The 12,340-nt window shown below is 41.6% G+C and overlaps 1 protein-coding gene across 1 annotated transcript in view; it reads left to right on the top strand.

The window, feature by feature from the left end:
* Positions 1-595: 595 nt before the first annotated feature.
* Positions 596-12,340, top strand: part of ACTR3B (actin related protein 3B) — a 35,954-nt gene continuing 24,209 nt past the window's right edge. The window contains exons 1-4 of the mRNA XM_063146863.1: positions 596-702; positions 10,323-10,378; positions 10,868-10,992; positions 11,680-11,790. Coding sequence (XP_063002933.1) covers positions 659-702; positions 10,323-10,378; positions 10,868-10,992; positions 11,680-11,790 — 336 coding nt within the window. The 5' untranslated portion in view covers positions 596-658. The remainder of the gene's footprint in view (positions 703-10,322; positions 10,379-10,867; positions 10,993-11,679; positions 11,791-12,340) is intronic.

Here is a 12,340-nt window from a genome sequence, read left to right as displayed (position 1 = left end):
CATGTACACACACTTTTCATGGGTCTTTCAAGCCCAAATCCAGATTGGCAGGATGGAGTGCCTGGGATCAGTGTCACGACAAAGTAAGACTAAATTACATTGGAATTCAAGTTTTTTTTTATTCTGGGTTTTGAATTGAACCACCATCGTTAGCATTAATATTTCTCATCATGAATCAGACAAACAAATAAATAACCATCAACACCACATCGAGTTTTCCACCAGATTTGCGGGATTGCTTTCTAATACCGGATGTTTGGTGTACATCAGTAACTATTAAGGAGTGTCCCCATGCAAAATTTATCCCTATAACGCCACCTCTTGCTAGGTGACCACTGACCCCAAGTTGGGGAAGGGTTAAAAGAAAGGCAGAAGCCTTGCTGTGCCCCATCCCAAAATGGCCGCCAGGGGGGCGCCATAGGCTGCTGAGGGTTTTTTAAATCATGTGGTTTGGGAGGAGAAAGGTGGGGGTGTTAGAGAGAAAGCGAAGCGTGGGTTTGGCGCAAGCGTGTTGCGGCCGGCGCGCTCAGCCCAGTCGGCGGCTCAGTGCTGCTGAGGCGGCGGGAGCGGCTGGGGCTCCCCTGGCAGGGAGGAGGGCCCGAGAAGGGGGTTCCCTGCCCCTCCTCCTCCTGCTCCGCCACTTCTCCCCGCCCCGAAAATGGCGAGGCACCTGCCCCCGTGCGTCGTTGACGGCGGCACCGGGTGAGTGACAGCGGACGCGGGCTGCACGCTCCCCACGGCGTCCCCGCTCTGCTCCGGCTGGGCGCCGGGTTGCTCCCCCGGCTCTCCCTTCTCCGCCCACCCTGCCCTCGCCTCCTTCCCTTGCCCAGCCGCGGTGAAGACCTTGCCCTAAAGAGAAGCCATAATGCGCTTCTCCCTATACCAGAAACGAGGCACGTGCGGGCGTGTGCGCACCTTTTCCAGAAAGAGCAGCCTTCTCCTTCCCCAGCACTAGCGCCTTTCTTTCCCCGGTGTCCTTTTCTCCTAAACAGCTTCCCCAAACAGCAGCTATTCTGCCCTCTCTCTCTGTGTGTGGCCACCCTCCCTCCTTCCAGGTTCCCATTCCCAGAAACTCTGCCTGTAACATGTCATGCGAGAGCTGTGCCCATCTTTGTGTTTGTTTTTAATTCCTAGGTGAGTGCTGTTGCTGTCATATGGGACAATAACTTAGTATTTGACACCTTTCTCTTCAGCATGGGGGTATCCATTCTTCTTACCCAAATTCCACTGCTGGAATCATCTATAGAGGAATGGGTTTTGCTCCTTCTTCTGTCCTGTTTTCTGTCTTTGCCACCCCCCTTCCCCAACCCTAACCTCTGTTGTTGTTGTTGTTGTTGTTGTTATTATTATTATTATTATATACTGCCCCATAGACTAAGTTCTCTGGGTGGTTTACAAAGATTAAAACGTTGAACATTAAAAACCAATATATAAAATTTAAAAAGCATAAAAACAGACAATATCCATTTAAAACAATTATTCTGGGGTCAGATAAAAACTCAGCACATGTTGTTACATTCCTGGTAGAAAAGAGAAGTCTTCACCTGGCGTTGAAAAGATAACAATGGGCGAGCCTCGTTGGGGAGTTTGTTTTATAATTGGAGGGCCACCACTGAAAAGGCCCTCTCCCGTGTTGTCTTAAGGCTACTCTATTCTTGCAGATTCCTGCTCCAAAGCGGCAGATCTCTCGTGCCAGAACTACCCACACCCATCTCATCAGCTTTTATCGCCCTTTCCTTGGAAACAGTTTAGAGAGATTTGGGAAGGATTGGTACATTCTGTCTGTCTTGCGCTCTAATGCCCGTAATGGCACCCAATATTATCGGCCTCACTTTACCTAGTATCATAGAATCATAGAATAGTAGAGTTGGAAGGGGCCTATAAGGCCATCGAGTCCAACCCCCTGCAGGAATCCACCCTAGTGGTAGAACTGCTCCCTCTTCTCCACTGCCTTAAAACATAATAAAGACTGATCTATTCCGGCAGGCCTATCCAGTGAAATTTTAGAATGTTTTCTAAATGTTTTAGGGATGTTTTAAAGATGTTTTGATCATGTATGGTATGTTTTTAATCAGTTTTTAATGTGTATTTTATTTATTTATTTATTTATTTATTACATTTTTATACCGCCCAATAGCCGAAGCTCTCTGGGCGGTTCACTATTTTACATCATGTTTTTATACTGTGTTTTATACTTTGAATGGTTTTAGTTTTTGTGAACCACCCAGGGAGCTTCTGCTGTCAGGCGGTATAGAAATGCAATAAATAAATAAATAAATAAATAATAATCTCCCAGCCTTATTTTTCCCTCTTCTAAAAAGAATGGACAGATTTTGCAATATTATTTCTCTGTTTTGTCCCTCTCACTCCACTGAAAATAGCCTGCCTTCTCTTCTCAGGAGTGGTATATTACCTGCATCAAATTTCATCATGGTTTTGAGCCACCCTGGCTTTGCAGGCCTTCTACTGATTTCTTGTCCTCACTGACGTCCCTTTTATTCTCTTGGTATTGGCTATCACAGACGTTCCCCTGAGGTTCTTCTCACAGCTATATTTTGTTCGCTTTCCTATCTCTTAACTTTTTCTCCAGCCTCATGTTTCACGTATTTTGGTGTGAAGACGTATACATTCAGAAAATAAGATTTGAGAACATGGTACTTATGCTAATGTGTTGATGGCTCCCCCTTCTCATCTTTGTCAGCTTGTGGGATTTGTTCTACTTGCCATCTGTTGCATCAGGTTTGTAGTGATCAGATGCAGATGGATGAGGAGTTCATTGTAGGAAGTAGGAACAGTTTTACAAGTGCTCTGTGATGCTGTTACCTTTCTCTCTGTCCTCATCTTTCCCTTCACTTGAGCAAGAATTTATTTATTTATTAAATTTATATACCACCCCATAGCCGGAGCTCTCTGGGCAGTTTACAAAAGTTAATAGCGTTAAAGCAGAAATTCATTTCAGAATCTATTTCTTAAGCCAGAATAGAAACCATGTGTCTTAGATCTTCTGCTCTCCTCCTCCATCCACCATGTTTCCTTGCTTAAGGGAAGGAATTATTCCTGTAAAATACTAGAAGGCTACAGAAGCTGAAGTCTTTGGTTCTTACATTTGTTACCCGATAAATTTCAAGTCAATACAGACCATATTTAATTTATACTTCTGCAGTATAAATGCTATAACATTGTAGTTATCTACTTGGATGTCTTGAAATGTACATGTAGAGCTACATCTATGTGCTACAGGGTGTGTAGCCTGTGGTGTATAAACTAGGCAGGGTCTTGTGTATTCAGCTTTCATGTAAAAGAAAAGGGAAAAAAGCAATTTTTAACCTATGTGATTGCCCAGAACATCCTGCAAAAGTACTCCTATGGGCTCTTGTGGCGGTAAAACCATAGGGATGGATCTAGACCAGCTTGGTGCCCTCCAGATTTTTGGACTACAGCTCCCATCATTCCTGACCATTGGTAATGGTGGCTGGGCTGATAGGAGTTGAAGTCCAAAACCACCTGGAGGGGCATCACATTAGGGAAGGCTGAAGTAGACTAAGTTAGTCACACTTAGGTTAGCCACAATTAAGGTTTAACTTTGATTTCAATGGGAAATGAGGGAATTTACAGATGGAGGACTCTTAGTACTACCTATTGGAAGGTATTGTGCAGCCTTTCTTTCTTTTTGCCTTAGCAGATTTTCTGTGTTAAGTAAAAAGATGGAAGAAGTGGTAGGAAAATATGGAAGAGTTATGAGCGAATGACCTTGTCATCTGGACAATGGAACTTATGACCTAGAGAGGTCATGGGCTCTCCCACTCTAGAGACATTTAAGAGGCAGCTGGGCAGCCAACTGTCAGGGATGCTTTAAGGTGGATTCCTGCATTGAGCAGGGGGTTGGACCCGATGGTCTGATAGACCCCTTCCAACCCTACTATTCTATGATTCTATGATTGCCTGTAAAATTCTGTGAATGAGATAGGGCAAACCCCCCACAAAAACCTTGTCTGGATGGAAGCACCCCAAGTTCAACTAACCCATAGAAAATAAGCAATGTGGAGTTAATTCAAGTAGTCACAAGGTAAAAGATGTTGACTATAATTCACCTACATCTAGGATGAACAGATGTAGTAGAGGAAAGGACCTTTAATAGGAAGAACTTCATGTGTAGAAGAACAACTTCATGTGTAGAAAAACAGGTTGTCATGTTCCAGGCCAGATCTACACCAAGCACGCTATTGCACTATGAAAGTGATATACGAAGGCAGGATCTACACTACTGCTTTATAGCATTATTGAACTGCGCTGACAGCTGTTGGGGCCCATTGACACATACCATATACCGCTTTCATAGTGCTATATCCTGCTTGGTGTAGATCTGGTCCTAGGGTTGCCGAGGTGAGAAAAGATATGCCTTCTGAAATTCCATCTTCTCCATAATTGTCAAAGGTCTTCTTTTGTACCTCATCACTAGATGGTTCATGGTCTAGTTCTCCCTGCCCTTGGAGATATATTTCTCCATGTTATCATCCTTCTTTTCAAAGGTCTCTCCCCACCCCTTTTTCTCTCTCGCTCACACATGTGTGTACACTCATTCCACCCTCAAATTCCACAATTGCAAATCTTGCCCAGGTCTTGCTTTGTCCAACCTACTGCACACAAAAGCTTCACATTCTGCAAATGCATGGTTGGGGAGGCTTAACAAAGTACCACATGACATTCTGATTAACAAACTAGCTAAAAGTGGGCTAGATGGAACAACTATTAGGTGGATTCACAGTTGGCTACAGAATCGGACTCAATGGGTACTTATCAATGGAACCTTCTCAAACTGGGGAAAGGCAACGAGTGGGGTACCGCAGGGCTCAGTCCTGGGCCCAGTGCTCTTCAACATTTTTATTAATGATTTGGACGAGGAGGTGCAGGGAACGCTGATCAAATCTGCAGATGACACAAAATTGGGTGGGATAGCTAATACCCTGGAAGACAGAAACAAACTGCAAAGTGATCTTGATAGGCTGGAGTGCTGGGCTGAAAACAACAGGATGAAATTTAATAGGGATAAATGCCAAGTTCTACATTTGGGAAATAGAAACCAAAGGCACAGTTACAAGATGGGGGATACTTGGCTCAGCAACACTACAAACGAGAAGGATCTTGGAATTGTTGTAGATCGCAAGCTGAATATGAGCCAACAGTGCGATATGGCTGCAAGAAAGGCAAATGCTATTTTGGGCTGCATTAATAGAAGTATAGCTTCCAAATCACGTGAGGTACTGGTTCCTCTCTATTCGGCCCTGGTTAGGCCTCATCTAGAGTATTGCGTCCAGTTCTGGGCTCCACAATTCAAGAAGGACGCAGACAAGCTGGAACGTGTTCAGAGGAGGGCAACCAGGATGATCAGGGGTCTGGAAACAAAGCCCTATGAAGAGAGACTGAAAGAACTGGGCATGTTTAGCCTGGAGAAGAGAAGATTGAGGGGAGACATGATAGCACTCTTCAAATACTTAAAAGGTTGTCACACAGAGGAGGGCCAGGATCTCTTCTCGATCCTCCCAGAATGCAGGACGCGGAATAACGGGCTCAAGTTAAAGGAAGCCAGATTCCAGCTGGACATCAGGAAAAACTTCCTGACTGTTAGAGCAGTGTGACAATGGAATCAGTTACCTAGGGAGGTTGTGGGCTCTCCCACACTAGAGGCCTTCAAGAGGCAGCTGGGCAAGCATCTGTTGGGGATGCTTTAGGGTGGATTCCTGCATTGAGCAGGGGGTTGGACTCGATGGCCTTGTAGGCCCCTTCCAACTCTGCTATTCTATGATTCTATGATTCTAAGAGGAGAAAGACCATTAGATGATTTACCTGAGCCAGATGCTAGAGACCTGCCACTTCCAGGCTTCTGGAAAATGCTGGATGGAAAAATGGATTTCCTGGATGGTTCATTAGATTTGAGAATTCTTTTAGGAAATGGTAGGGATCACATTCCAAAACATTGACCAATGGCTTCTGGTCAAGGTGTTTGGGTGACCTCACAGACAATCAGCTCATATCCTAGATGAACAAGGAAGGCTGGATCCTGGGATGATCTTCAGGTGCAACCAAGAAGACAGTTATAAACCCTAAAACATTGTGATGGTGATTGTCTTTGATAGCATCTTCAGTATCATGGTTTCTTTGAAGCTATATCTCTTCCAGCATCTCTCCCTCATTGTCTGCTACATTTATTTTAGGTCTTTCCATTTAAACATAGCATGACCAATAAATAACTAACCAGCCTGATTTTTTGTTTTTTTAAAAAAAGACGCCAAGGGGAGAAAAGGCTGGAGTCTAAGTACCACTTGTCCAATGGAGCTTTTGACTTTTAGCATCAGACCCTCCCCCTGCCTACGCTATATCATAAAGTGCTTTAAAAACTTTCTTCACTCTTGAAGGAAGCTTGCCATGCAAGATAGTGGACTTCTGTCTGATGTGCATTTCCAAAGCCGTGCTGGATACACAGAACTAGTAGTGTAATTCTTGAGAGCCAGGACATTTGGTTTGAAATATGCAAATTAAGTGTAATTGCACAATTTGCACAATAGACTGATATCAGATGTTGGATTTTGTGCTTGAAGGCATTTTTCTTTTCTTTTCCAGTTAGTTTAGAATTCTGGAGTCCCAGATTACTTATTTTTGTTTGTTAGATAATATGAACAATCAATGTTCTATCTACCTCCAAAGCCATTGTCTGGCTAGAGACAGCTTGCTATTCAGTAGCTAAAGATAGTCTTTCAGTTGGCTCCACCTCTGGTATTATTAGCATACAAAGATATGGTGGGAGATTCTTGGGCAGATAAGATTTGTTTACTTACTTCCAAGTTGGGCATTTTGCAAACTTACCTGCTTGCGAGGGGGTATTATGGTGCCTGGGAGGAAATCTCTAGATGACTATATGATGTTGACTTTCAGACTATAATAGTAGTTGCAGCTCAAAACATCTAGAGGACAGCAGATTGGAGAAGGGTGGTTTTAGAGACCAAATTACAAGTGGCCCAGAGGCATCAAAGCTCCATCAACTACTGTTTTAAGAAGGGGGACCATGACTTGGTTAAAATTTTGGTGGGAGTGAGGGGATAGAACTTGTGAATTTTGTTAAGAGCCCCCTGTCTTTCTCTCCATAATTTGAGCACTTGTTTTGACCTTTATAGGGCAAAACAAGCTTATTTTGAACAACAACAACCTAATTCCTAGGTGCCTAGGTACTTGCATTCCTATGATTTGTCTAGTTTGGGAAATAAGCTTATCATGAACTGCTTATTACTTAAACTCATTGTATGAACTTGTATTTTAATGGTTGCTCTTTTCATGTGGATATAAAGATTCATAAGTAGAAAAGGGATAATTCTTTTTCATTATACTGTATATAATAAGTAATTATCAAAATTATAGTGGTTGCAACAATCCCTGTCAAGTGCTAAGCAGTCCCCAGATGTAAATCCTGTAGGTTGTAGCAGGGTATATGCTAATAGCACACACATGTTTCATTGGTGGAATCCAAAACTGTTTTAATAACTGCTTGATACTTTGATTAATGATCCCTTATCCTGCATCTTATTCCCAGGCAGCAACTTGAATGCTTTACTGCATTTTTCTTATCTTTGCCTTAGCAATTATTAGATATCTTTTAATAGTTGTAAGAATGCATTAACACTGCCTATCTATTTCAACTCCACTTTTGGTTGTATAATCCTGTCTCTCCTCTGACAGGTTTTCCCTAGCGATCAGTTTACATGCTGACCCTCATGGGACGGAGTGATCTATTTTTACACTGTTTGGGATGACATGCCTCTCTGATATTAAAGACAAACTGTCTTCAGTAGCATTTCAAATTCGTTGTTAATTTCAGTGAAGGGACATATTCATTGCTATTATAACTTTGGGAGTGTTTTAACTTTGCCATATTGATGTTGTGCTGCATTTGTGATAAGGTGTTCATTCCTAACATAAATATTTGGGGCAAGATTCATTGAACTCAGTAGGACTTACTTCTGCATAAACATGCTTAAGATCATGATGTAAATCAGTACAACTTCTCACAGTACAATTGAGGTATGTGATCAAAGCCCTGTACATCATGAGTTACACCACAAACAGTTAAAAGACAGAAAGAGAAATAGAGATTATATTAGATGGATTTCACATAACATGCCAAAATATCTTTGAGCCTCTCATTCAAAATTTCTGCCACATGTAAATGTTCTTAGTAGAATTTGGAAGAGAGATTCACTATATATTTTCTCTCTTGATGGTTTTGTGTTTGCATAATGATTACAGTGTGATTTAAGAAAGCTCCAACTTAAGCCTTATGTTTCAAAATGTCCTTCAACTTATTCAGGAGGATCTGAAGCTTGATGGTATGGTATGAGAGGCATGGTGGTCTCTGAGGTAGCCCTCAGCGTGTCTCTTGAAGAACATGGGGAAATTGTAGCCTTGTGGATTGGTTATCATTTTTTGTATGGTTGAAAGTTGGTGTTGCTGTTTGAAATAATACTAAGGCAAGTGGGAATGTGCTATAATGTCAAAACAATAAATCCTACACTTCAAGTTCTGTTGCAACATGAAATGATTCTTGTCTGATTCTTCAGATATATTGATTCATGCACAGGTGAATTTTTTAGAGTCCGTAACTCAGTGGCAGAGAACATGTTTTGCACAGAATGTCCCAAGTTCACTCCCTGTCAACTCTTGGTAGAAGGCTCTATGATAAGTCTGGAAAAGATATCTTCTGGACTTTAGTGAATTATTGCCAATCACCATAGAGAGTGATCTCAGTGCCACATATTTATTTATTCATTGCATTTTTATACTGCCCAATAGCTGAAGCTCTCTGGGCAGTTCACAAAAATTAAAACCATTCAAAGTATAAAACAAACAGTATAAAAACATGATATAAAATACAATATAAAAGCACAATCAGGATAAAATCAGCGGAGCACCATATAGATCTGGTGCTCTACTTTGGTGTCCAAATTAATCTTGTAAATTTATTTAAAACATATATAGACTGACTTTTAGTGTCAAAGTCAGCTTCCAAGGCAGCTTCCAACATTAAAAAGTCATAATATATAAGTAATCCAATGAAAACCATAAGACCACATGTTGAATTTAGTCCGAGTCATACATCCTGACTGCTGGGGCTTAGGGCCTGTGAGGGAAGAGGCAGGCTATGTCAGACTAATCTGATTAAATCAAGTAGATCGCATCAAGTCACTATAATGTAGCAACTCATTCTGGTCACAGTAAATCACTATAAGTCTGGTCCAGTCAAATATATCAGACTAGAGTTGATCAGGTCACAACGAGTCAGAATAGGTCAAGGCAAGCCATTTAATTACTAGCTTAGTGTTGGTAGATTCAGGCAAACAAAACCATGGATAGCACCCAATGTACTCAGCTCAGCTGGAGAAAGATGTCTCAGCAAAGGTCTGAAGTCTAATGAAGTCTTAAAAAGTTTGGCAGAGCCTGGTCTTCCAGTGGCTCCACCCATTCTGGATGACTATTTATGCAGTCTCATGTTCCTGTGTGACTGAGGGATAGGAGAAGCTTCAGGGAAGTCATTCTCATAGTCAGCAGTTGATGGCCAAAACTTTTGTAGGGCCACAGTTCTAGTAGGCATAGCCAATAGTGAGGTCTGATGGGAGTTGTAGGCCTAAACATCTGGAGGGCCACAATTTGCCCAACCATGGCCTACACTAAAAAGACCAGAAGTAAGGTTCCTTTGCTACCATCACTACGACAGAGTAATTGTGAAAATGGATTCTCACCTGTCTCCATTCATATTTAAGAGTCATTGTGTTTTAATTGTAGTCATTTCATTGCCCTCAGATCCCAAGGGGTTGATATGGCTCTATGACAGGATCAAGGACATTTAGAAGCGATCATATCAATAGTTAAAATCATCCCTTTGTTCCAAGAGTCGAAATTATTAAGCAAACGAGGGTTGAAGTGAAGTCTCCTTCCTGTGCCAGCCCTCTGTGTTTGCATGTGGGTTGCAGAGGAAGGGGCTTTCCTTCTTCTGCACAGAAACAAAAACATCTGGCAGAAGAGGGACAGCGTGATTTGTTCCTCCACAGCCAGCCTGCTCACTGGCCTGCATGGAATTTCTGATCACCTGTGGCTACCAGGTGAGTTGTTAATACAAGCCTGGTCCAAACGCTATGTGTGGAAGAAGTCACTTGTTTTGGTTTATGTAGCAGATTTGTATAATTGCAGCCTCTTTCTTTCTTTCTTTCTTTCTTTCTTTCTTTCTTTCTTTCTTTCTTTCTTATGCATTTTAAGCCTGCTTAACTTTCTTATTTTAGGTATACAAAACTGGGTTACGCAGGGAATACAGAGCCACAATTCATTCTTCCATCATGTAAGTCATTCTTGCTCTGCCTTCTACAATACGCGCTCATTGATAAAAAGAAATGACTAGTTTGCTGCTCAGCTCTTGAGCTCAGCTTTGTTTGGGTGGGCTGTGTACCTCCCTCATTCTGGGAAATGGTGTTTACTACACTAGTGTCCTTGGCTAGTATATAGCTGAAGAGAAAAGCTTGCTTTTCTTCTTGCCAGGACCGGCCCTCATTAAACCAGTTTCTGGTTGCCATGACAAGGCCTGTTTCCTTCCTATCTCTATTGTGTTGCTGCCAGGGATCTGCCTTAGCAAACAAGTGACTTCCTCTTTACCTGACACCATGGATACAACTTGAATAATCTCATGGGAGTCTTCCGGTCAATTTAAATACTGAATTGCAGATGCCACCTGGCTGTGGGATTGTACATATTTGAAATGGCTGGGCTTTTAGAGTTTTAAAAGTTTGCTGGTTTGTGTGTTAACATGATTTTTTTTTTGGTAAATCTTTAGGTATTGCAATAAGAGAATCAGCAAAAGTAGGTGACCAAGCACAGAGGAGACTGACACAAGGAGTTGATGATCTAGACTTTTTCATTGGAGATGAAGCCCTAGATAAGCCCACCTATGCTACAAAGGTAAGGCTGTGGCAAACTTTAAAAGAGCACCCTTCTAAAAGCCAATTGACAGGCAGATCTTTACTGCTACAAGGTTTAGCTAAAGCACTATCTGTCCTGTAGTTTAAACAACCTCAGTATGGGCTCTAGAATAATAATAATAATAATAATAATAATAATAATAATAATAATAATAATAATAATAATAATAATAATTTTTACCCGCCTTTCCGTTGGATCGAGGCGGGGAACAACAGTGAGTATAAAATACATAAAACAATTAAAACATACGTAATATACTTTGTTAAAACATCCTAAAAGCATACTAAAATCATCCCATTGACTGCTCCCACAATCTCTTGTATTGGTCACTAATATCTAAACCTAGTTACAACTTTGTGCTATTTTGTTTGGGCTTGAACACCAGTCCTGCAGCCTTTGCTCTAAGCTCTAACGTGTGTTCAATGCACAGAACTTGGCATACAGAAAGACGGCTCCCTTCATTTCAGTGTCATGCGTGATGTATTCCCTTACATGGAAGTCAATGCGGCAGGCCCTGCTCATGATGAGCTGCTTGTGCAAAATGCCATCTCCTTACGTGCAGTGTCTGCTGGATCGAGACAACGGAATAAACACCTACTCACATTAAATAAACGTGACAGGCTTTTTCAGTACTATGATGCCTTCTTCCATTCATCTTTGCTTCAGTGGCCAGTACGGCATGGCATTGTGGAAGACTGGGATCTTATGGAAAGGTTCATGGAGCAGGTTATTTTTAAATATCTTCGAGCTGAACCAGAGGATCACTACTTCTTAATGGTAAGACAGACATGTGAAAGTTTATGTCATTCTTAACTTAGTTTTTTGGCCTCAGAAATATTTCAAACATTATGCAGGTTATTCCCAGATCTTCTAGTGAATCAGCCAGTTCTAACTTCCTGATATATGTACCTGTATGATGTACTTGTTGGCGCATTCACTTGTTATATATGTATGTGTACACTTAAAATACCTTATGTAAAGAGGAGGAAGGAGTTGGCCCAGCCAGGGGACTCTCAGAGGACACCCCTAGGGTTTAGGAATAAAGGCACAAATCGGCATCCTTTATTTCAAGCCCGAAACCTGAAACTTTAAACAATAACAATAATCAAACAGAATTTCATACCAAGGTTGACTTGAAAGGAAGCACACACAGCTCTTGAGGTAGGTGTTAAGTTTATTTACATAAGGTAAGAGGAAAAGGGAAATCAAAAGGCATACAAGAACCAAAAATAACATTTGGAAACAACACTTCAAGCAAAAATACCTACAACAGATACCTAAATCTATACTTTAAGTATGGGTCTTCTAATAGGACAGGGCCCAATTT

Source organism: Elgaria multicarinata, chromosome 1, assembly GCF_023053635.1.
Source record: "Elgaria multicarinata webbii isolate HBS135686 ecotype San Diego chromosome 1, rElgMul1.1.pri, whole genome shotgun sequence".
NCBI classification, from domain to species: domain Eukaryota; kingdom Metazoa; phylum Chordata; class Lepidosauria; order Squamata; family Anguidae; genus Elgaria; species Elgaria multicarinata.
The sequence above is the reverse complement of the archived record's forward strand: the minus strand, read 5'-3'. Positions and strand labels throughout refer to the sequence as shown.